Source organism: Scyliorhinus torazame, chromosome 6 (assembly GCF_047496885.1).
Source record: "Scyliorhinus torazame isolate Kashiwa2021f chromosome 6, sScyTor2.1, whole genome shotgun sequence".
Lineage (NCBI taxonomy): Eukaryota > Metazoa > Chordata > Chondrichthyes > Carcharhiniformes > Scyliorhinidae > Scyliorhinus > Scyliorhinus torazame.
The window spans coordinates 242,944,848-242,970,812 of NC_092712.1; the positions used below are offsets into that span (position 1 = coordinate 242,944,848).

The following is a 25,965-nucleotide window of genomic DNA, read 5'->3' on the forward strand; positions in this document are numbered from 1 at the left end:
GTTGTGTGTAGAGTCTGAAGAGATAGGCGAGATACTAAATGAATATTTTTCGTCAGTATTCACTCAGGAAAAAGATAATGTTGTGGAGGAGAATGCTGAGACCCAGGTAAATAGATTAGATGGCATTGAGGTACGTAGGGAAGAGGTGTTGGCAATTCTGGACAGGCTGAAAATAGATAAGTCCCCGGGACCTGATGGGATTTATCCTAGGATTCTCTGGGAGGCCAGGGAAGAGATTGCTGGACCATTGGCTTTGATTTTTATGTCATCATTGGCTACAGGAATAGTGCCAGAGAACTGGAGGATAGCAAATGTGGTCCCTTTGTTCAAAAAGGGGAGCAGAGACAACCCCGGCAACTATAGACCGGTGAGCCTCACGTCTGTAGTGGGTAAAGTCTTGGAGGGGATTATAAGAGACGAGATTTATAATCATCTAGATAGGAATAATATGATCAGGGATAGTCAGCATGGCTTTGTGAAGGGTAGGTCATGCCTCACAAACCTTATCGAGTTCTTTGAGAAGGTGACTGAACAGGTAGACGAGGGTAGAGCAGTTGATGTGGTGTATATGGATTTCAGCAAAGCGTTTGATAAGGTTCCTCACGGTAGGCTATTGCAAAAAATACGGAGGCTGGGGATTGAGGGTGATTTAGAGATGTGGATCAGAAATTGGCTAGCTGAAAGAAGACAGAGGGTGGTGGTTGATGGGAAATGTTCAGAATGGAGTACAGTCACAAGTGGAGTACCACAAGGATCTGTTCTGGGGCCGTTGCTGTTTGTCATTTTTATCAATGACCTAGAGGAAGGCGCAGAAGGGTGGGTGAGTAAATTTGCAGACGATACTAAAGTCGGTGGTGTTGTCGATAGTGTGGAAGGATGTAGCAGGTTACAGAGGGATATAGATAAGCTGCAGAGCTGGGCTGAGAGGTGGCAAATGGAGTTTAATGTAGAGAAGTGTGAGGTGATTCACTTTGGAAGGAATAACAGGAATGCGGAATATTTGGCTAATGGTAAAGTTCTTGAAAGTGTGGATGAGCAGAGGGATCTAGGTGTCCATGTACATAGATCCCTGAAAGTTGCCACCCAGGTTGATAGGGTTGTGAAGAAGGCCTATGGAGTGTTGGCCTTTATTGGTAGAGGGATTGAGTTCCGGAGTCGGGAGGTCATGTTGCAGCTGTACAGAACTCTGGTACGGCCGCATTTGGAGTATTGCGTACAGTTCTGGTCACCGCATTATAGGAAGGACGTGGAGGCTTTGGAGCAGGTGCAGAGGAGATTTACCAGGATGTTGCCTGGTATGGAGGGAAAATCTTATGAGGAAAGGCTGATGGACTTGAGGTTGTTTTCGTTGGAGAGAAGGTGGTTAAGAGGAGACTTAATAGAGGCATACAAAATGATCAGGGGGTTAGATAGGGTGGACAGTGAGAGCCTTCTCCCGCGGATGGATATGGCTGGCACGAGGGGACATAACTTTAAACTGAGGGGTAATAGATATAGGACTGAGGTCAGAGGTAGGTTCTTTACGCAAAGAGTAGTGAGGCCGTGGAATGCCCTACCTGCTACAGTAGTGAACTCGCCAACATTAAGGGCATTTAAAAGTTTATTGGATAAACATATGGATGATAATGGCATAGTATAGGTTAGATGGCTTTTGTTTCGGTGCAACATCGTGGGCCGAAGGGCCTGTACTGCTCTGTATTGTTCTATGTTCTATGATAAGTACTCAAAAATCAGTTACAGTAATCGATAGCAAAACTCATTTTGAAAATCCACATTGCACAATCTGAAACATCACCAGAAATGCAGTAGAACAACTCACCATTATGTAAAGCGCTTTGCAACATTCAAACTCGATGAGGTATTGTGTGTTATTATTCAACTTTTGTTGACTACGGAGGCAATTTACTTGGGAAATTTTACCAACACAACAATGCAGCATTGTGATGAGTGACACTTACATTTTGCAGGAACTGGGCAATATTCTCTGCTTTATTCATCGCCATCAATTTCATTTTAAAAGTTAATAAAATCTCCAACGCTACAAAGACCAGGATTTTGCAGGATCCACTTATGATTTTGTCCCAAACTCTGAAAATCAAAAATCATCATGCTAGAAGTGTGGTTTCACAGACAAAATAAACCATATTTGAACTGATAGTGCCTTCTCGAATGAAATGCCTCATAGCATACTTACAAATGATTACTTTTGAAGTATTATTATTATGCAAGGTGGCACTGTATACAATGACTCACAAATAGCAATTAACCTGTTAATCTATCTTTGGTACTGTTGATTGTGGCAGGAAAGCAGGCCAGGATACAGGAAAGGTTTTATGCTCATCTTCAGATTGTGCAAAGGAATTCATAATACCCATTTCTGAAGCAGAACAGACACAAAGAATGGTAAGGATTGAGAAAGAAACAAAGGACTAAGAGGATGATTGAGTGGATAAATTCAATGTCAAATCAGATGCAGAAAGAGAGAGGAAAGGATAGATTGGATTCAGAGTGAGGGAATTAAGAGAGACAGAAGACATATTTTTCTTTCACATTTTAAAATTTGATATTTATATTGTCAGCAACAACTCACGGGTTGAAGAAATGAGGCTTCACACTTTTTCATTTTCTGGTCAAGAGAGGTTAGAGTAATAGAGGTCTACAGCACAGAAAAGGCCCTTCAGCCTATCCCGTCTGCATCAGTTAAAAACAACCATCTAGCCATTTTAATCTGGCTTGGTTATAGAATTGGCTAGGTTACAGAAGACAGAGAGGAGGGGTGGAAGGGTGTTTTTCTGAATGGAGATCTGTAGCTAGTGGTTTTCCGCAGGGATCAATGCTAGGACCTCTGTTGTTTGTAGAATATATAATGGTCTGGAGGAAAATGTGGATGGTCTGATTAGTAAGTTTGAGGATGACACGAAGATTCGTGGAGTTGCTGATAGTGACAAAGATTGTCCGAGGATTCAAAAGGATTGGAGACTCGGGCACAGAAACGGCAGATGGAGTTTAATTTTGGAGGATCAAATCTAGGTACGAATTATACTGTAAATGGCAAAACACTTAGGAACATTAACACACAGAGTGATCTGGGTGTGTAGATCCACAGTTCCCTAAAAGTGGCCACACAGGTGGCCAAGGTGATTAAGAAGGCATATGGCATGCTTGCCTTCATCAACCGGGGCATTGAATACAGGAATTGGGAAATCATGTTGCAGCTATATAAAACCTTGGTTCGGCCGTATTTGGGGCATTGCATGTAGTTCTGGTCACCACATTGTCAGGACGTGGAAGCTTTGAAGAGAGTGCAAAGAAGGTTCACCAGGATGTTGCCTGGTCTCGAGGTGTTGGCTATGACGAGAGGTTGATTAGACTAGGATTGTTTTCACTGGAAAGACGGAGGCTGAGGGCAGATCTGATAGAAGTCTGCAAAATTATGAGAGGCATAGACAGGGTGGACAGTCAGAGACTTTTTTCAAGGGTGGAAGTGTCAATTACAAGGGAGCACAGGTTCAAAGTGAGAGGAGGAAAGTTTAAGGGAGATGTGCGGGGTAAGGTTTTCACGAGGAGAGTGGTGGGTACCTGGAACGTGATGCCAGAGGATGTGGTGGAAGCAGACACATTAACAGCATTTAAGAGGCATATGGATGGATACATGAATAGGCAGGAAATAGAGGTATACGGACCGAGTAAGGGCAGAAAGTTTTTTTTAAGTTCGGGCATCATGGTCGGCACAGGCTTGGAGGGCTGAAGGGCCTGTTCCTGCGCTGTACCTTTCTTTGTTCTTTGTTCTATCCAATTTTCGAGCACTTGGCCCATAGCCTTGTTTGCCTTGGCATTGCAAGTACATATTTAAATATTATAATGGTTTCTGCCTCTACCACCTTCTGAGGAAGTGAATTCCAAACTCCCACCATCTTCTGGGTGAAAAGCTTTCCCCCCACATCCCCTCTAAATCTCCAGCTCCTTACCTTAATTCTACACCCCCTGGTCATTGATCCCTCTACCAAGGGGAAAAGTTTCTTCCTGTCTATTCTAACTATGTTCCTCATAATTTTATACATCTCAATCACATACCCCCTCAGTCTCCTCTGCTCCAAGGAAAACAGCCCATCTATCCAAACTCTCTTCATAGCCGAAACTCCCCAGCCCAGGCAACATCCTGGTAAATCTTCTCTGCACGCTTTCAAGTCCATCACATCCCTCCTATAAAGTGGGTTTCAGAACTGCACACAACACTCTGAGCTGTGGCCTAACCAGCGTATTACACTGCTCTTGAACTCTATGCCTCAGTTAATAAGGCAAGCATACCATATGCCTTCTTAACCACTGTATCCGCCTGCTCTGCTACCTTAAGAGACTGGTGTACATGCACACCAAAGTCCCTCTGTTCCTCTCCACCTTGTGCCCTGGCGTGGCGGGGGTCCTGTTGGAATTCTTGACTCTTGAGAAGGTTAAGTTTGAACTGAGGGGAAGGATGGAGGGGTTCTACAATTCATGGGCATTATTCATTATGCACTTTCAAGAACTGGATAACATCGAACATTAGTTGGGGCGGGTAGGTGGGAGGATTGGGGGGAGGGGGGCTGTGTGTGTTAATGGTGACGATGGGTGATTCCTGGTTCCTTTTTGTCATTTGTTTATGTGAACATGCGGGCGAATGTTTGGGGTTTGGTGAGAGGATGGGATCGTTGTTATTGATATGTGGATTGACATTACATTCGTTACTGACTATTGTTTATTGTTGGTGGGTGTAAATTTGGGAGAAAATGTGAAAAAGGAGAATAAAAATATATTTTTTAAAAATGATGGAAGGAAGGTCATTGATGAAGGAACTGAAGATGGGTGGATCGAGTAACCTATCCTGAAGAACTCCTATAATCATGTCTTGGAGCCGAGATGAATGACCTCCAACAACCACAATCATACTCCTTTGTGTTAGGTGTGACTCCAACCAGCGGAGAGTTTCCATTGATTCCCACTGACTCTAGTTTTGTTAGGACTGCTTGATGCAACACCCATTCCAATGCTGTCTTAATGTCAAGGGTAGTCACCCTCACCTCACCAGTCCAGCTCTTTTCTCCATGTTTGAACCAAGCTGAAATAAGGTCATAGAACATTACAGCGCAGTACAGGCCCTTCGGCCTCGATGTTGCGCCGACCTGTGAAACCACTCTAAAGCCCATCTACACTATAGAACATAAAACAGGAGCTGAGTGACCCTGGCGGAATCCATACTGAGCGTCAGTGAGCTGGTTATTGCTAATTAAGTGCCACTTAATAGCACTATTGATAACCCCTTCATTTCTTCAATTGGTCGGGTTTGATTTGTCCTGCTTTTGTGTACAGGACACATCTGAGCAATTTTCCACATTGCCGGATAAATGCCAATGTTGAAGCTGTACTCGAAGAGCTTGGCTAGGGGCATGGCAAATTCTGGAATGCAAGTCTTCAGTATAATTGCCGGAACATTGTCAGGGCCCATAGCCTTTTCAGTATCCAGTGGCTTCAACCGTTTCTTGATATTACGTGGAGTGAGTCAAATTGGCTGAAGACTGGCAACTGTGATGCTGGGAACCACAAGGAGGCCGAGATTAATCATCCACTAAACATTTCTGGCTGAAGATTCTGGAATGTTTCTCTGAGCCACGAGGTTTCATTTTAGTTTCACTTTTGGTTCTGAATGCTGGATGGAGGATTTCAATCAGCTTTCTCCCAAAGTATCCAGCTCAACTCTCCAACAACAGTTGAGTCGATTTCAGCGGGAGCGGAGCAGGTTAGTCAATTTCAGCGGGTGCAGTGCGCAAGTGATTTCTGGGAGGTAAGTTTCTCCTTTAAAAACACTTGTCTTTGCAGGAGCAGGCCAGTCGATTTCAGCGGGAGCGGAGCAGGTTAGTCAATTTCAGCGGGAGCAGTGCGCAAGTGATTTCTGGGAGGTAAGTTTCTCCTTTAAAAACACTTGTCTTTGCAGGAGCAGGCCAGTCGATTTCAGCGGGAGCGGAGCAGGTTAGTCAATTTCAGCGGGAGCAGTGCGCAAGTGATTTCTGGGAGGTAAGTTTCTCCTTTAAAAACACTTGTCTTTGCAGGAGCAGGCCAGTCGATTTCAGCGGGAGTGGTGCGTTAGTGATTTCTGGGAGACCTTCACAGGGCAGGCTAGTCAATTTCAGCGGTAAACACTTACCTGGTCCCGTTTTCGGTCCCTCTTTGCTGTTTTAAAAATTTTTTTTAGTGTTTAAGGCGGGAACAGGAAGTTCGACCCGCGGACTTCTGGGAAGACCCTCACCAATAAATTCTGGTGGAGAGGAAACCCGAGACACTACACATGTAGTGTCTCCCACCCGCCCTCCTCCTCTAACCTAATAATAAAACCCATTGGTCTGAGGTAAGTACCATATTTTATTATTATTATTTTAAAAAAAATGTAATTTAGTTGTTAGCCAGATCTTGGTAGAAAGTTAGAGGGATGGCAGGGAAGGGAGTGCAATGTTCCTCCTGCAGGATGTTTGAGGGGAGGGATGCCGTTAGTGTCCCTGCTGATTTTACCTGCAGGAAGTGCTGCCATCTCCAGCCCCTCCAAGACCGAGTTAGGGAACTGGAGCTGGAGTTGGAAGAACTTCGGATCATTCGGGAGGCAGAGGGGGTCATAGATAGCAGCTTCAGGGAATTAGTTACACCAAAGATTGGAGATAGATGGGTAACTGTAAGAGGGACTGGGAAGAAGCAGTCAGTGCAGGGATCCCCTGTGGTCGTTCCCCTGAGAAACAAGTATACCGCTTTGGATACTTGCGGGGGGGACGACTTACCAGGGGTAAGCCATGGGGTACGGGCCTCTGGCACGGAGTCTGTCCCTGTTGCTCAGAAGGGAAGGGGGGAGAGGAGCAGAGCATTAGTAATTGCGGACTCGATAGTCAGGGGCACAGATAGGAGATTTTGTGGGAGCGTGAGAGACTCACGTTTGGTATGTTGCCTCCCAGGTGCAAGGGTGCGTGATGTCTCGGATCGTGTTTTCCGGGTCCTTAGGGGGAGGGGGAGCAGCCCCAAGTCGTGGTCCACATTGGCACTAACGACATAGGTAGGAAAGGGGACAAGGATGTCAGGCAGGCTTTCAGGGAGCTAGGATGGAAGCTCAGAACTAGAACAAACAGAGTTGTTATCTCTGGGTTGTTGCCCGTGCCACGTGATAGTGAGATGAGGAATAGGGAGAGAGAGCAATTAAACACGTGGCTACAGGGATGGTGCAGGCGGGAGGGATTCAGATTTCTGGATAACTGGGGCTCTTTCTGGGGAAGGTAGGACCTCTACAGACAGGATGGTCTACATCTGAACCTGAGGGGCACAAATATCCTGGGGGGGGGGGAGATTTGTTAGTGATCTTTGGGGGGGTTTAAACTAATGCAGCAGGGGCATGGGAACCTGGATTGTAGTTTTAGGGTAAGGGAGAATGAGAGTATAGAGGTCAGGAGCACAGATTTGACGTCGCAGGAGGGGGCCAGTGTTCAGGTAGGTGGTTTGAAGTGTGTCTACTTCAATGCCAGGAGTATACGAAATAAGGTAGGGGAACTGGCAGCATGGGTTGGTACCTGGGACTTCGATGTTGTGGCCATTTCGGAGACATGGATAGAGCAGGGACAGGAATGGATGTTGCAGGTTCCGGGGTTTAGGTGTTTTAGTAAGCTCAGAGGAGGCAAAAGAGGGGGAGGTGTGGCGCTGCTAGTCAAGAGCAGTATTACGGTGGCGGAGAGGATGCTAGATGGGGACTCATCTTCCGAGGTAGTATGGGCTGAGGTTAGAAACATGAAAGGAGAGGTCACCCTGTTGGTAGTCTTCTATAGGCCTCCAAATAGTTCTAGGGATGTAGAGGAAAGGATGGCGAGGATGATCCTGGATAAGAGCGAAAGTAACAGGGTAGTTATTATGGGAGACTTTAACTTTCCAAATATTGACTGGAAAAGATATAGTTCGAGTACATTAGATGGGTCGTTTTTTGTACAGTGTGTGCAGAAGGGTTTCCTGACACAATATGTTGACAGGCCAACAAGAGGCGAGGCCACGTTGGATTTGGTTTTGGGTAATGAACCAGGCCAGGTGTTGGATTTGGAGGTAGGAGAGCACTTTGGGGACAGTGACCACAATTCGGTGACGTTTACATTAATGATGGAAAGGGATAAGTATACACTGCAGGGCAAGAGTTATAGCTGGGGGAAGGGCAATTATGATGCCATTAGACGTGACTTGGGGGGGGATAAGGTGGAGAAGTAGGCTGCAAGTGTTGGGCACACTGGATATGTGGAGCTTGTTCAAGGATCAGCTACTGCGTGTTCTTGATAAGTATGTACCGGTCAGGCAGGGAGGAAGGCGTCGAGCGAGGGAACTGTGGTTTACCAAAGAAGTGGAATCTCTTGTTAAGAGGAAGAAGGAGGCCTATGTGAAGATGAGGTGTGAAGTTTCAGTTGGGGCGATGGATAGTTACAAGGTAGCGAGGAAGGATCTAAAGAGAGAGCTAAGACGAGCAAGGAGGGGACATGAGAAGTATTTGGCAGGTAGGATCAAGGAAAACCCAAAAGCTTTCTACAGGTATGTCAGGAATAAGCGAATGACTAGGGAAAGAGTAGGACCAGTCAAGGACAGGGATGGGAAGTTGTGTGTGGAGTCTGAAGAGATAGGCGAGATACTAAATGAATATTTTTCGTCAGTATTCACTCAGGAAAAAGAGAATGTTGTGGAGGAGAATTCTGAGACCCAGGCTAATAGAATAGATGGCATTGAGGTACGTAGGGAAGAGGTGTTGGCAATTCTGGACAGGCTGAAAATAGATAAGTCCCCGGGTCCTGATGGGATTTATCCTAGGATTCTCTGGGAGGCCAGGGAAGAGATTGCTGGACCTTTGGCTTTGATTTTTATGTCATCATCGGCTACAGGAGTAGTGCCAGAGGACTGGAGGATAGCAAATGTGGTTCCTGTGTTCAAGAAGGGGAGTAGAGACAACCCCGGCAACTATAGACCGGTGAGCCTCAAGTCTGTTGTGGGTAAAGTCTTGGAGGGGATTATAAGAGACAAGATTTATAATCATCTAGATAGGAATAATATGATTAGGGATAGTCAGCATGGCTTTGTGAAGGGTAGGTCATGCCTCACAAACCTTATCGAGTTCTTTGAGAAGGTGACTGAACAGGTAGACGAGGGTAGAGCAGTTGATGTGGTGTATATGGATTTCAGCAAAGCGTTTGATAAGGTTATTGCAGAAAATACGGAGGCTGGGGATTGAGGGTGATTTAGAGATGTGGATCAGAAATTGGCTAGCTGAAAGAAGACAGAGGGTGGTGGTTGATGGGAAATGTTCAGAATGGAGTTCAGTTACAAGTGGAGTACCACAAGGATCTGTTCTGGGGCCGTTGCTGTTTGTCATTTTTATCAATGACCTAGAGGAAGGCGCAGAAGGGTGGGTGAGTAAATTTGCAGACGATACTAAAGTCGGTGGTGTTGTCGATAGTGTGGAAGGATGTAGCAGGTTACAGAGGGATATAGATAAGCTGCAGAGCTGGGCTGAGAGGTGGCAAATGGAGTTTAATGTAGAGAAGTGTGAGGTGATTCACTTTGGAAGGAATAACAGGAATGCGGAATATTTGGCTAATGGTAAAGTTCTTGGAAGTGTGGATGAGCAGAGGGATCTAGGTGTCCATGTACCTAGATCCCTGAAAGTTGCCAACCAGGTTGATAGGGTTGTGAAGAAGGCCTATGGAGTGTTGGCCTTTATTGGTAGAGGGATTGAGTTCCGGAGTCAGGAGGATATGTTGCAGCTGTACAGAACTCTGGTACGGCCACATTTGGAGTATTGCGTACAGTTCTGGTCACCGCATTATAGGAAGGACGTGGAGGCTTTGGAGCGGGTGCAGAGGAGATTTACCAGGTTGTTGCCTGGTATGGAGGGAAAATCTTATGAGGAAAGGCTGATGGACTTGAGGTTGTTTTCGTTGGAGAGAAGAAGGTTAAGAGGAGACTTAATAGAGGCATACAAAATGATCAGGGGGTTGGATAGGGTGGACAGCGAGAGCCTTCTCCCGCGGATGGAAATGGCTGGCACGAGGGGACATAGCTTTAAACTGAGGGGTAATAGATATAGGACAGAGGTCAGAGGTAGGTTCTTTACGCAAAGAGTAGTGAGGCCGTGGAATGCCCTACCGGCTACAGTAGTGAACTCGCCAACATTGAGGGCATTTAAAAGTTTATTGGATAAACATATGGATGATAATGGCATAGTGTAGGTTAGATGGCTTTTGTTTCGGTGCAACATCGTGGGCCGAAGGGCCTGTACTGCGCTGTATCGTTCTATGTTCTAACACTCAACAAGCTTGACACTTTCCAGAACAAAACAGCCTGCTTGATTGACACCCCTTGCACAAACATTCAATTCCTTCACCACCGATGCAGAATAGCCATGTCTATGATCTACAAGATGGACTGCAGGAACTCACCAAGGCTCCTGAGGCAGAACTTGCCAAACCCACAACTGCTACCATCTAGAAGGGCAAGGGCAGCAGACACAAGGGGACACCACGATCTGGAAGCTCCCCTCCAAGCTACTCACCATCCTAACTTGGAAAATTATCGCCTTTCCTTCACTATTGCTCGGCCAAAATACTGGAGCTCCCCCCCCAGCCCCCCGCCGAAATGTGGGTGTATCTACACCCCATGGACTTCAACCGCCACCTTCTCATGGGCAAGTGGGCATGGACAATAAATGTTGGCCTGAGTAGTGAAGCTCACATCCCATGAATACATTTTTATAAAGTATCATGGAAAGACCATGTTAGTGGGGGAGCATTTTGGAGATAGTGACCACAATTCTGTGACTTTCACTTTAGTAATGGAGAGGGATAGGTGCGTGCAACAGGGCAAGGTTTACAATTGGAGGAAGGGTAAATACGATGCTGTCAGACAAGAACTGAAGTGCATAAGTTGGGAATATAGGCTGTCAGGGAAGGACACAATTGAAATGTGGAACTTGTTCAAGGAACAGATACTATGTGTCCTTGATATGTATGTCCCTGTCAGGCAGGGAAGAGATGGTTGAGTGAGGGAACCATGGTTGACAAGAGAGGTTGAATGTCTTGTTAAGAGGAAGAAAGAGACTTATGTAAGGCTGAGTAAACAAGGTTCAGACAGGGCGCCGGAGGGATACAAGATAGCCAGGAGGGAACTAAAGAAAGGGATGAGGAGAGCTAAGAGAGGGCATGAAAAATATTTGACGGGTAGGATCAAGGAAAACCCCAAGGCCTTTTACACATATGTGAGAAATATGAGAATGACTGGAATGAGGGTAGGTCCGATCAAGGACAGTAGTGGGAGATTGTGTATTGAGTCTGAAGAGATAGGAGAGGTCTTGAACGAGTACTTTTCTTCAGTATTTACGAATGAGAGGGGCCATATTGTCGGAGAGGACAGTGCGAAACAGACTGGCAAGCTCGAGGAGATACTTGTTAGGAAGGAAGATGTGTTGGGAATTTTGAAAAACTTGAGGATAGACAAGTCCCCCGGGCCTGACGGGATATATCCAAGCAAGAGATGAAATTGCAGAGCAGTTGGCAATGATCTTTTCGTCCTCACTGTCAACAGGGGTGGTACCAGGGGATTGGAGAGTGGTGAATGTCATGCCCCTGTTCAAAAAAGGGAACAGGGATAACCCTGGGAATTACAGACCAGTTAGTCTTACTTCGGTGGTAGGCAAAGTAATGGAAAGGGTACTGAGGGATAGGATTTCTGAGCATCTGGAAAGACACTGCTTGATTAGGTATAGTCAGCACGGATTTGTGAGGGGTAGGTCTTGCCTCACAAGTCTTATTGAAGTCAGAGAGTGGTGGTGGATGCCAAATATTCAGCCTGGAGCCCAGTTACAGTGGCATACCGCAGGGATCAGTTCTGGGTCCTCTGCTGTTTGTGATTTTCATTAATGATTTGGATGAGGGAGATGAAGGGTGGGTCAGTAAATTTGCAGATGATACGAAAATTGGTGGAGTTGTGGATAGTGAGGAGGGCTGTTGTCAGTTGCAAAGAGACATGGATAGGATGCAGAGCTGGGCTGAGAAGTGGCAGATGGAGTTTAACCCTGAAAAGTGTGAGGTTGTCCATTTTGGAAGGACAAATATGAATGCGGAATACAAGGTTAACGGTAGGGTTCTTGGCAATGTGGAGGAGCAGAGAGATCTTGGAGTCTATGTTCATAGATCTTTGAAAGTTGCCACTCAAGTGGATAGAGCTGTGAAGAAGGCCTATGGTGTGCTAGCGTTCATTAGCAGAGGGATTGAATTTAAGAGCCGTGAGGTGATGATGCAGCTGTACAAAATCTTGGTAAGGCCACATTTGGAGTACTGTGTGCAGTTCTGCTCGCCTCATTTTAGGAAGCTTTGGAAAAGGTGCAAAGGAGATTTACCAGGATGTTGCCTGGAATGGAGAGTGTGTCTTATGAGGAAAGGTTGAGGGTGCTAGGCCTTTTCTCATTAGAACGGAGAAGGATGAGGGGAGACTTGATAGAGGTTTAGATGATGATCAGGGGAATAGATAGAATAGACAGTCAGAGACTTTTTTCCCGGGTAGAACAAACCATTACAAGGGGATATAAATTTAAGGTGAATGGTGAAAGATATAGGGGGGATGTCAGAGGTAGCTTCTTTACCCAGAGTAGTGGGGGCATGGAATGCACTGCCTGTGGAAGTAGTTGAGTCAGAAACATTAGGGACCTTCAAGCGGCTATTGGATAGGTACATGGATTACGGTAGAATGATGGGTGTAGATTAATTTGTTCTTAATCTCAGACAAAAGTTCGGCACAACATCGTGAGTCGAAGGGCCTGTTCTGTGCTGTATTTTCTATGTTTCCATGTTTATGTTTTATGACCGTCAACCATCCAGTCTCCTCTAATCACACTCTATCTTGACTTGGAAATAACAATGGCACTCCTTCAGTGTGTTCTCAGAATCAAAATAGGGGGCAGCACAGTGGTTAGCACTGCTGCCTCACGGCGCCGAGGTCCCAGGTTCGATCCCGGCTCTGGCTCACTGTCGGTGTGGAGTTTGCACATTCTCCCCGTGGTTGCGTGGGTTTCGCCCCCACAACCCAAGATGTGCAGGCTAGGTGGATTAGCCACGCTAAATTGCCCCTTAATTGGAAACAATGAATTGGGTACTTGTGGTGGTATGTATTAGGGGTCATGTGGGACTGTGAAGCCGTGATGCTATTGGCTGACAGATCCCGGGTCCTGGTTGGCTGCTGACTCCTGGCTCCGCCCTGAAGGCAGAGTATAAGAACCCGAGCTTCTCCCCGCCGCTTCATTCTGTTGCTGAACTGCTGGGACAAGTCTCGCTTAATAAAGCCTGAATCGACTTCATCACTTCTCGTCTCTCTCGTAAGTCATCGTCCTCTAAATTTATTTAAAAAGTCATACAGACTCAAAACGTTAACTCTGTTTCTCTCTCCACAGATGCTGCCAGACCTGCCGTGTTTTTCTAGCATCTGCTGTTTTAATTTTGGGTTTCCAGCATCAGAAGTATTTTGCTTTCATTACCCTGGAACACTTCATGAAAGCACCATCAGCTCCAGGATTGTAGTGATTCAGAAGGCAGTTCACCAGTCTTAGGACTCCCACATAAGGACTACATTCAGTGTTACCAGCACAGTCCATGTCATAAGAACAAAAGCAGCAACCCTTTCCTTTTCCAATAACAATTTTTTTTTTCTTTTACTCTTCATTTGTCAGCCCAGGTTCTGCCTGCCTGACTTCATTCAGCCATTCCAGCAAGTTTTCACAAGACAATACACAGTGGTTAGCACTGTGGCTTCACAGCGAAAGGGTCCCAGGTTCGATTCCCGGCTTGGGTCACAGTCTGTGCGGAGTCTGCACGTTCTCCCTGTGTCTGCGTGGGTTTCCTCCGGGTGCACCGGTTTCCTCCCACAGTCTAAAGACGTGCAGGTTAGGTGGATTAGCCATGCTAAATTGCCCTTAGTATCCAAAAAGGTTAGGAGGGGTAATTGGGTTACAGGGATCGGGTGGAAGTGAGGGCTGAAGTGGGTCAGTGCCGAATGACCTCCTTCTGCACGATATGTTCTATGTTCTAATAGTGAGTTTCACACCACATACTGATGGATATGTAATTGAGTTCACTACCAAGGACATATATCACCCAAAATTGACCCAGGAGTTTATAGGAACATGCCACACTCCAAAACTTGACACCTAACCTCAACTTCAAAATAGTTTATAAAAGACTGGTGGATTGTCAGAGATGCCTTCTTTCAACTAAGACATTAAATAGATCCCACTGTCAGTTCAGGCAGGCATTAAAAGATTGTACAAAACTTTTAAAAACAGAGACCCTGATCAATAATTGTCACCAACAAGAACCGACTGGTATGGTTACTTACAGGATCTTGCTATGTGAAAACTGGCTACTTCACTTGACAGCAGTGGTTGCACGTCAAAAAGTAATTTCTTGGTTTATGAATACTATCTTTCAGGAATAGGATGACAAGAACAAACAAAGAAATGTACAGCACAGGAACAGGCCCTTCGGCCCTCCAAGCCCGTGCCGACCATACTGCCCGACTAAACTACAATCTTCTACACTTCCTGGGTCCGTATCCTTCTATTCCCATCCTATTCATATATTTGTCAAGATGTCCCTTAAATGTCCCTATCGTCCCTGCTTCCACTACCTCCTCCGGTAGTGAGTTCCAGGCACCCACTACCCTCTGCGTAAAAAACTTGCCTCGTACATCTACTCTAAACCTTGCCCCTCTCACCTTAAACCTATGCCCCCTAGTAATTGACCCCTCTACCCTGGGGAAAAGCCTCTGACTATCCACTCTGTCTATGCCCCTCATAATTTTGTATACCTCTATCAGGTCGCCCCTCAACCTCCTTCGTTCCAGTGAGAACAAACCGAGTTTATTCAATCGCTCCTCATAGCTTATGCCCTCCATACCAGGCAACATTCTGGTAAATCTCTTCTGCACCCTCTCTAAAGCCTCCACATCCTTCTGGTAGTGTGGCGACCAGAATTGAACACTATACTCCAAGTGTGGCCTAACTAAGGTTCTATACAGCTGCAACATGACTTGCCAATTCTTATACTCAATGCCCCGGCCAATGAAGGCAAGCATGCCGTATGCCTTCTTGACTACCTTCTCCACCTGTGTTGCCCCTTTCAATGACCTGTGGACCTGTACTCCTAGATCTCTTTGACTTTCAATACTCTTGAGGGTTCTACCATTCACTGTATATTCCCTACCTGCATTAGCCCTTCCAAAATGCATTACCTCACATTTGTCCGGATTAAACTCCATCTGCCATCTCTCCGCCCAAGTCTCCAGACAATCTAAATCCTGCTGTATCCTCAGACAGTCCTCATCGCTATCCGCAATTCCACCAACCTTTGTGTCGTCTGCAAACTTACTAATCAGACCAGTTACATTTTCCTCCAAATCATTTATATATACTACAAAGAGCAAAGGTCCCAGCACTGATCCCTGTGGAACACCACTGGTCACAGCCCTCCAATTAGAAAAGCATCCCTCCATTGCTACCCTCTGCCTTCTATGGCCTAGCCAGTTCTGTATCCACCTTGCCAGTTCACCCCTGATCCCGTGTGACTTCACCTTTTGTACTAGTCTACCATGAGGGACCTTGTCAAAGGCCTTACTGAAGTCCATATGGACAACATCCACTGCCCTACCTGCATCAATCATCTTAGTGACCTCCTCGAAAAACTCTATCAAGTTAGTGAGACACGACCTCCCCTTCACAAAACCATGCTGCCTCTCACTAATACGTCCATTTGCTTCCAAATGGGACAACAGGCAACACATGGATCTTCTCATGTTATAGAACCTTAGTTAGGCCACACTTGGAGTATAGTGTTCAATTCTGGTCGCCACACTACCAGAAAGATGTGGAGGCTTTAGAGAGGGTGCAGAAGAGATTTACCAGAATGTTGCCTGGTATGGAGGGCATTAGCTATGAGGAGCGGTGAATAAACTCGGTTTGTTCTCACTGGAACGAAGGAGGTTGAGGGGCGACCTGATAGAGGTCTACAAAATTATGAGGGGCATAGACAGAGTGGATAGTCAGAGGCTTTTCCCCGGGGTAGAGGGGTCAATTACTAGGGGGCATAGGTTTAAGGTGAGAGGGGCAAGGTTTAGAGTAGATGTATGAGGCAAGTTTTTTACGCAGAGGGTAGTGGGTGCTTGGAACTCGCTACCGGAGGTGGTGGTGGAAGCAGGGACGATAGTGACATTTAAGGGGCATCTTGACAAATACATGAATAGGATGGGAATAGAGGGATACGGACCCAGGAAGTGTAGAAGATTGTAGTTTAGTCGGGCAGCATGGTCGGCACGGGCTTGGAGGGCCGAAGGGCCTGTTCCTGTGCTGTACATTTCTTTGTTCTTTTGTTCTAAAGAGAAACCCACTTATTTACGGCAATATTCATTTTATTATAAATTATGATACATTAACAGGATACCTACCTTTGAACGCTGGTTTCAGGCAAACAGCCTGCAAAACAATGCATGAACCACAAGTCATAGGGGAGCTTACTCATGGCCAAGCTTGTCTTGAGGTGGATGAGGAGTTTGCTGTCTTCCAGATTCAGGTAATGTTCAAGGCTCTTTGGCTGATCCATTGATTAAAGATAAATACAAATTCTCAATTATTAATCATTTCATGGTATGGTTAAAGGAGAATACACTCGGAACATTGTTCAATTTATTATTTCTCTTCAAAACACCATTTAAAATAAGAACAAAGTTTCCCCTCATATGTAAACCATTTCCTCTATGAAAGAGTGAAGTGAGCAAATTGCAGATAATCAAAGGAATCTCCAACGAGCCATTACTCAATATACTTGTATTCAAAATGTTACTTTCATAGCAGTATGTAATGAATTCAGCTCATTCTAATATGGAACCAAGTTGTCAGCAAAGAGGGTATTAAAGTCAGAAATCCAGCACACGATGGAGCATTCAGAACCATCGATAAGGTACAGCACAGAAAGAGGCCATTCTGCCATCTTGACCATGCCAGCCAAAACAGAGAAAACACAGACTAGCTGGTCATTTTAATCCCACTTTCCAGCAGCCTGGTCCGTAGCTTGCATGTCACAGCAGTTCAGGTGCAGATCCAGGTGCGTTTAAAATGAGCGTTCCAGCCTCAAACATCAATTTGGGCAGCGATTTCCAAACATCCATGACCTTCTGGGTGAAAACATTTTTCATGTTCCCTCTAATCCTTCTACCAATCATCGTAAATCTGCTAATTGACCGGTCAGCTCGGGGAAACGGACTACCCTATCTAGACCCTTCAATTTTGTACAACTCAATTAGCTCACCCCTTAGCTCCTCTGTTCTAAGAAGGAAAACCCCTAGCCTATCCAATCTTTCCTCATAGCTGTAATTTTCAAGCCCTGGCAACAGTCTCTGTACCCGCTTCCGAGAAAGTGTCCTTCCCTTCCTGGACGGTCAGAACTGTACACAAAATTCCAGCTGTAGCCGAAACACCAATTTAGACAGCTCCAGCATTACATCCCTTCTTTTGTATTCAGTACCTCGTCCAAGAAAATAAAACATTCCATGTGTTTTCTTCACCAGCTGCCCTGCCACCTTCAGGGACCTGTGGGCAGACACCCAAAGGTCTCTCACTTCCTCTACCCCTCTCAATATCCTTCAGTTTATTGAGTAGTCCCTTGCTTTATTTGCCCTCCCCAAAAGCAAAACCTTTGCCTGAATTGAATTCCATTTGCCACTTTGCCGTCCACTGAGCCAGACCATTGATATCATTCTGGAGTCAACAGCTTTCCTCTTCAGTCATTTTTTGCGACATCTGCAAAGTTTACAATCATGCTTCATGTTTAAGTTCTATTCATTAATATATACTCTAATATATATATATATATGTATTACACAAGCTGGCATTCATCTTGTATCATTGACTTTGCCTTTATATGCTGTCTTTGTGTAACCTATCTCTTCACTCACCTGACGAAGGAGCTGCGCTCCGAAAGCTAGTGATTCCAAATAAACCTGTTGGGACTTTAACCTGGTGTTGTAAGATTTCTTACTATTCAGTTTAATATTCTAGAATTTGATTGAGAGTTTTAAAAACTGTAAACTGCACACTAGTTAAGCTACTCATTAACAGAAACTTCCTTTCAACAGCCAACAACTGAAAGTATCCAACTGAATAGATGTTAATTGCAGAGTAGGATGCTGAATTAGCGGCTTTAACTTGGCTGCAAGTCATAAGCTCTATATAAGTAAACAGCATTTGCTACTGCACAGAGTTATCGTGGAATAGAGGCCATTGTTACCAAAGTGCAAAGCTCAAGAGTTTGCAAGTGAGAGTTCAGTGCAAAGGGGAAGGAGTTTGCAAAGGGGAAGGAGTTTTTAAAATATAATACACAGTATTATTATTCTATAAAGCATTTAGATAGTTACATGGGTAAGATGGGTATAGAGGGTTATGGGCCAAGTGCGGGCAACTGGGACTAGCTTAATGGTAAAAGCTGGGCGGCATGGACTGGTTGGGCCGAAGGGCCTGTTTCCATGCTGTAAACTTCTATGATTCTAGTAAATAAAAACAGAAAATGCTGGATAAACTCAGCATCTCGGGAGAGAAATAGCGTTATAATAATAATAATCTTTATTATTGACACAAGTAATTAACACTGCAATGAAGTTACTGCGAAAATCCCCTAGTTGCCACATTCTGGCGCCTGTTCGGGTACACTGAGGGAGAATTCAGAATATCCAATTCACCTAACAAGCACATTTTTCAGGACTTGTGGGAGGAAATCGGAGCACCGGAGGAAACCCACGCAGACACTGGGAGAACGGGCAGACTCCGCACAGACAGTGACACAAGCTGGGAATGAAACCCGAGTCCCTGGCTCTTTGACAAAAAGACAACTGTGACAACTAAATAGATAAGAGAGTTAAGCACTGCTGCTTCACTATTAGAAAAAAGGATGGTCAGAAGCAATGTGGGCCTCTTAAAATCTAATTAATGGCAATGTCAACTTATATTTGCAGAGCACCTTAAGGTAATAAAATGTCCCAAGATGCTTCACAGGAGCATTATAAATTTAACACTGAATTATCGAAGGAGACAATAGGTCAGATCAAATGCTTGGTTAGTGAGATAGGTTAAAGGAAAAAGCAAGACAGCACACAGAGCGGGTTGGGCAGCAAATGAGAATTTCAGAACTTCAGTGCCTCGGTGGCTGAATTTGAGGAGTGTAGATATCGCAGAGGATTTGGGAGATAGAGATTACCGATAAAGGGGAGGGGGAGGGGGGGGGGGGGGGCAAGTCCATGGGGAAATTTGAGAACAAGGATGGGATTTTAAAAGCACAATGTTGCTTGATTAGGAACCAATGTAATTCAGCAAGCGCAAGAATAATAGCTGAACAAGGCTTGCTGAGGGTTAAGACATGGGCAGAAAAGTTTTGGAGGGCAAGTTTAGAGGATAGAATGTGGGGGACCAGTCAAGGTGTATTGGGAAAGTCAAACTTTGAGGGTACAAAGGTAAGAATAATGGTTTCAGCAGATGAGCTGAGGCAAGTGAAGTCAGGAAATGTTCTGAAGGTGGAATAGGCAGTCTAAATGATAGAACAAATTCTTGCTGAGGAGCTCATTGAGGGTAACATGACACCAAGGTCGTGAATAGACCCGTTTAGTCTCAGACTACCGCAAGGGAAAGGGGTGAATTCGCCAGCCAGGTAACAAAGTATGAAACTAACCAAAAGCAATAACTTCAGTTTTTGAATATTTAATTGAAGGAAATTTTTGTTCATCCAATATCAGATGTTGGATAAGCAGTAATCGAATGAGGTAGAAGTGAGTTAGAGCTTGGTCTCGCCAGTATACATGTGGAAACTAACACCGCACTTTGAGATGATGCCACCAAAGACTTGATGGGAAATAAGAGGGGTGAAGGACAGCTCTTTCGAGAACACGAAAAGTTACGGTTTTGGAGCAGCTAGATAAGCCATTGCAAGTGATACTCTGGCTATGACTAGACAGATACGAATGGGACCAGGGACCAGCACAACCACCCAGCTGGATGATAGTGGAAAAGTGCTGCAGTAGGATGGTGTAGTCATCTGTGACAAAGGCTGCAGACTATTTGAAAAGGATGAGGAGTGATAGTTTACTTTTGTCAGTCACACTGAATGTAATTTGTGACCGAGAAGAGCTGTCTTGGTACTGTGGCAGAGGTCAAAACCTGTTTGGAGGGATTCAAACATGAAGTTCTAGGAAAGTTGGGCAAAAACATGGGAGAAAAAATATTGTCAAGGACTTGAGAGATTAGAAAGATTGAAGACAGGGGTGGCAATTTGGAAGGACGGTGGTGTCAGGAGTTAGTTTATTGAGGAGGCAAGCGATAAAGGTTCACTCGACTGATTCCTGGGATGAGGAGGTTATCCTATGAGGAAACGTTGGAAGGACTGGGTCTGTATCCACTGGAGTTTAGGAGAATGGGCGACGATCTTGTTGAAACATTTAAAATCCCAAGAGGACTCAACAGGTTAGATTCTAAGAGGATGTTTTCCCTTGTGGGCGAGAACAGGACTGGAGGACATAGTTGATAAATAAGAAGCCGCCCATTTAAGATGGAGACAAGGCAAAATTATTTCTCTCAGGGGATTGCAAATTTGTGGAACTCTCTTCACAAGAGAGTAGTGGAGACAGGGTCATTGAATATGTTAAAGGCTGAGTTAGATAGATTCTTGATTGACAAGGGAGTCAAAGGAGAGAGGGGTAAGAACGATGAGGCCATAATCATATCTGCCATGATCTTATGGAATGGCAAAGCAGGCTTGAGGTGCCGAATAGCCTCATCCTGCTCCTACTTATTGGTTTGTACGACTTTAAAGCAAGACTAGATCAATTAAGTAGAATACAACTACGACCAATTTGATAAATTTACAATCATTTTTTAATTAACAAACCTATGCGAGTTAAAATGAAATAGCAAGGGTAGGAACATTAAAGGATTTTAAACTATTCAGAAAATAAAAAACTAAGGTTTTTAGATAATAGTACTATAGTTGAGTAACACCAATTCAGTTGATCACTCTGTAAAACAAAATGATCTCGGCACAAGAGATGCAGTTGATGAGGAGCTGATGAGTCTTTAGTAATTTTAGTCTTCTGTTTTTTATTTTATTATGGAGTCATGATGGGGCTGCTCAGATATGTGGAGTATGTGGTTTGTTGTATGCAGAAACTCCAGAACACTTCCCTGGATGTGCAGAATGTGTTGTCAGTTGCATCAGCTTGAACTCTTGACTTCAAAGTAGGAATGGCAGCTGAAGTTACTGTGGTACATCTATGAAGTGGAGAGTTTTGTGCACAGCATGTTTATAAATGTAGTCATTCTGCAGCATAAGGATGTGCAGACAGAGACCAGGCAGTCAAAGACAACCATAGTTCCCAAAAGTTCATCTCACTCTGTAACTAGCATTCCGTTCTGAATAATGATGAAAGTGATGGTTCCTCTGGGTAAGCAGCCACAGCAACATCCTTGGCTTGCTCGGTTGTACAGGGAAGCAGGAGAAAGATTGGAAAAGCAAAAGTGGCAAGGAATTTGATAGTTCTAGGAGTCCACAAGTAAGGTATTTTACTCTCACAGTAGGATAGTTCAAAAAGATTAATAGTATTTAAAACAGTGCAGACTTGTCCAAGGACAGGGGGGGGGTGGGGGGGAAGCTGAAACTAACCAGTTGAAACAGTGTTTTGAAGGGGTTCCAACAGGACCCAAATCTGTTCTGGAAAGCAAGTATTACTCTGTGCCATTGGAATGCTGGATGGATGGAGAGCTGTATTTTTTTCCCCTTTCTTGTTGTTTAATTGGGAATAGAGATAGTAATTAAGGGTATTTCGTACTATTTTTTAAGGGGTAATTGTAATCTATTTCCAGGTGTGAGTTTAAGTTAATAAAGTTTTCTTTTAAAAATACCAAATCCCTATTTTTTCGTGCAAACACCCCTGGATCAAAGTATTCTTTCTGTACCATCTTACAAAATAAATTAAAATATTGGGGTTTCGGTATAGTTTCCTAGCCACTGTAGGGGTCTGGTCTGGAATTGTAACAAGTCCCCTCAGAATCTTCTTTGTTTCATAGAATTTACAGTGCAGAAGGAGGCCATTCGGCCCATCGAGTCTGCACCGGCTCTTGGAAAGAGCACCCTACCCAAGGTCAACACCGCCACCCTATCCCCATAACCCAGTAACCCCACCCAACACTAAGGGCAATTTTGGACACTAAGGGCAATTTATCATGGCCAATCCACCTAACCTGCACATCTTTGGACTGTGGGAGGAAACCGGAGCACCCGGAGGAAACCCACGCACACACGGGGAGGATGTGCAGACTCCGCACAGTGACCCAAGCCGGAATCGAACCTGGGACCCTGGAGCTGTGAAGCAATTGTGCTACCCACAACGCTACCGTGCTGCCCGTTTCAATAGTATAATCTCTCATTCATCTAAACTCTAAGCAGGTGCTCAGTTATTCAGACAACAAAACAGTGTTCACCAACAGACAATACCGTGACATTCTCCTTATAGTATTAGACTGGATTAGAAGCAACGGTATGAGGATGCTCATAAGATAAAGTCTTAATAATCATTTGTAATCACTGCTGCTCATTTTATTGCATTCTTGTCAATCCCTGCCAGACACCTCAACAATTACATTGTTTTCCACGTTACTTACCAAGTGAGGCACGGAATCACCATACTTATTATTGAATTGGTTCACAAAGCATTTGACTAGCCAGTAGGCATCAACATCATTTTCCACCATCTCTTCCATTGCTTCTGCTATCGCAATAAATACCACATCCTCTGGTTCCTGAGGTGAAGAAATTTACTTGTAACATTTTTAGCAATCTAGGATGACAGGAGAAGAATCATAGAATCTACAGTGCAGAAGGAGGCCACTCGGCCCATCGAGTCTGCACCGGCCCCTGGAAAGAGAACCCTACCTAAGCTGACACCTCCACCCTATCCCCGTAACCCCACCTAACCTTTTTGGACACTAAGGGCAATTTAGCATGGCTAATCCATCTAACCTGCACATCTTTGGACTGTGGGAGAAAACCCACACAGACACGGGGAAAATGTGCAGACTCCGCACAGACAGTGACCCAAGGTGGGAATCGAACCTGGGACCCTGGAGCTGTGAAGCAACTGTGCTAACCACCGTGCTACCATGTCACCCATAACATCAGGATATCACAATATTAGCCAGTTTATTTTGTGGATTTAGTATCACGATGTTGGTGAAGTTGGCGAAAGTACATTTATAACACCTTTCCCAGCTGGCCTGATGTTAGTGGACTCTACTTTGTAGAAACGTCTCATATAATGTTTGTTGGGCCACTTCACAGAGCACTAAGAGACATAACAATCACATAAGGTAGACAAGGTAGTGATGGCAGACTTCCTCCACTAAAGGGCATTAGTGAATAAGTTGGAGGTTCAACAAATATCTGCAATTTTTGTATCATTTTTCTATTGCTTGTCCAAAAGCTAGCTGATTTTACTGAATCCAATTTTAAAACTTGCAGATGATATCTGAACTCTCAAATTCTGGGTTACTAGTTCAGTGCCATTAACCATTATACTTGAACATCCTTCAATAACAAATCAAAACAAATTGTACTGCTCTGTAAAACAAAGTGATCACAACCAAAAGTATTAGGTGTTTAGTAAATCAAATGCCAAGGATCTAATAAAAACAGAAAATGCTGAACATGACTGACCAATGAATGAGATGGACGACGTGGCAGTGTTCCAGACTCCAACTGGTACATTCGGAGATAAACCCAAACCTGTGGGGTGGAATCTTGTACAAACCGAATAACTTGCAATGCTTGCAACAAATCCTGGTACTGCTCCTTTCTGAATGTCGCCACAGTAGAGTGTGATTCATAGTGAGGAGGAAGAATACCTTTAAAGAAATTAGAGAATTACAGGATCTAATTTTTAAAAATCTCAATCACCAAGATCCACAGCTGAGTCAAGTTTGCCAGGCAACTTGCTTAACATTATCTTATTCAGATTTATTTTATCTCATATTTAAAACTCTATAGAGACTAGCATTATCATAATATAAATACATGTACTGCACATTCATTTGCTCACCATCAAAGTGGGAGGTGTTGCTGAGCAATGAATGTTACTTGCTGGCTTTGGCTAAGTGGTAACACTTTCATCTCAGCCAGGAACGTGTTGGTTCAAGCCCTACTTAATGTAAGAACTACAGTTCTGAGGGAGTGCTGCACTGGATGCAGCATTGCCTTGGATCATGTTATCTCCCCCCTCGGATGGAAAGGGAAGTTTTCCCAGTGTTCCTGCCAGCATTTCTCCCTTGACTGGCACAGCAATAATCTGTTCACTGACACTGTTTGGGTTCCGTCAAGGCCACTCAGCTCCTGATCTCATTGCAGCCTTGATGCAAACATGGACAGAAGTACTGAACTCAATAGGTGAGAGGAGAGTGATTATCTTTGACATTAAGGCAACTTGTGACTGAGTATGGCATGAAGCAGTACTAGAAAAATTGAAGTCTACAGAAATCAGTGAGAAAACCTCTGCTGTTTGGAGTCATACCCAGCGCAAAGGAAGACGGTTGTGGTTGTTGGAGGTCAAACATCTCAGTCAGAGGCTATCATGACAGGAGTTCCTCAGGGTAGTGTCTGTCGTTGGACCAACCACCTTCAGCTGCTTCATCTCCATTATAAGGTCAGAAGTGGGGGGGAATGTTCAAGGGTGATTGCACAATGTTCAGTGCTATTCACAACTCCGATCCTAAAGCAGTCCAAGTTCATATACAGCAAGATCCAGACAATATCCATGCTTGCTACATATTTGATATGCAGCAAATAACATTTGTGCCACTCAAGTGCGAGGTAATGATCTGGTTTCATGTGCTGGTTTGCAAAGAGCATGAAATAGCTTACAATTTTGCAGCAAGGTCATATTGTTACATATTTGAAACTTTAATGAAACTGCACAAGAGGCGAGAAGGAATAATTACTGTTAGCTTATAAATACTAGAACTAGATTCAGTGTATATGCAAGGGCCTTCCTGGTTTGGTTTCAATCCACAATAGACATGGTTTGCACTGAAAAGCTTAATTATAGGGTAATTTATACATACCAAGCAATACTTTCCACACAAGGAGGCGATACATGGAGGGAAGAGGATAGCGTTGAGCAAATGTGCAGAGCTTCTCAACATCTGCAAAAAAAAAAATTTTTTTAAATAACCGATCATATTTTGTCTTTAATAGAATTGATGTGTTTAAAGCGGTTATTCATTCTCTCAACAAAAACACAGAATATCACCAGAATTGTGAAAAAAAAGAATTTCCCAAAAAGAATACGACTAGAAAATCTGTGCTACAGGCTCCAAGTATACTATGAATTCAACAATTGTAACAAATAAGGCCATTTTACCACCAGTTTTAATTTGAGAATAGCACTACAGCAGTCATATTAATAGACAAATAAGACATGGATCAATCACCATGACAAATTGTGAAACTCAAGTAACACTTTGGACTGGCCTGTATGCTAGTCTTGTTTCAATGTGGCTAACTGTTGGGGATGAATTTCAGTGTGGAGGAGTGCCAGGGTTCGGGTTTAATTCTGACCTTGGGTGATACGTCTCTGTGGATTTTGCACATTCTCCCCGTGTCTGCGGGGGTTTCCTCCCACAGTCCAAAGATGTGCGGGTTAGGTGGGATTACGGGCTTGTGGGGATAAGTCGGGGGCCTGGGTAGGATGCTCTTTCAGAGGTTGGTGCAGACTCGATGGGGCGGCTGGCCTCCTGCTGCACTGCTTCCATGATTCTATGTGCCAGGAAGATAGCCCATCCTGACTTCCACATTCAATTGCAGAATGTTA

At 44.4% G+C, this 25,965-nt stretch overlaps 1 protein-coding gene across 8 annotated transcripts in view; it reads right to left on the minus strand.

The window, feature by feature from the left end:
* tbc1d7 (TBC1 domain family, member 7) overlaps positions 1 to 25,965 on the minus strand; it is a 69,130-nt gene that overhangs the window by 22,512 nt on the left and 20,653 nt on the right. For all 8 annotated transcript variants that reach the window (XM_072509541.1, XM_072509545.1, XM_072509543.1 and 5 more), the window contains 5 exons: positions 25,217 to 25,297; positions 23,817 to 24,004; positions 22,766 to 22,903; positions 16,516 to 16,661; positions 1,959 to 2,088 (listed from right to left, as the gene is read on the minus strand). In XM_072509541.1, the coding sequence (XP_072365642.1) occupies positions 1,959 to 2,088; positions 16,516 to 16,661; positions 22,766 to 22,903; positions 23,817 to 24,004; positions 25,217 to 25,297 (683 nt within the window). The remainder of the gene's footprint in view (positions 1 to 1,958; positions 2,089 to 16,515; positions 16,662 to 22,765; positions 22,904 to 23,816; positions 24,005 to 25,216; positions 25,298 to 25,965) is intronic.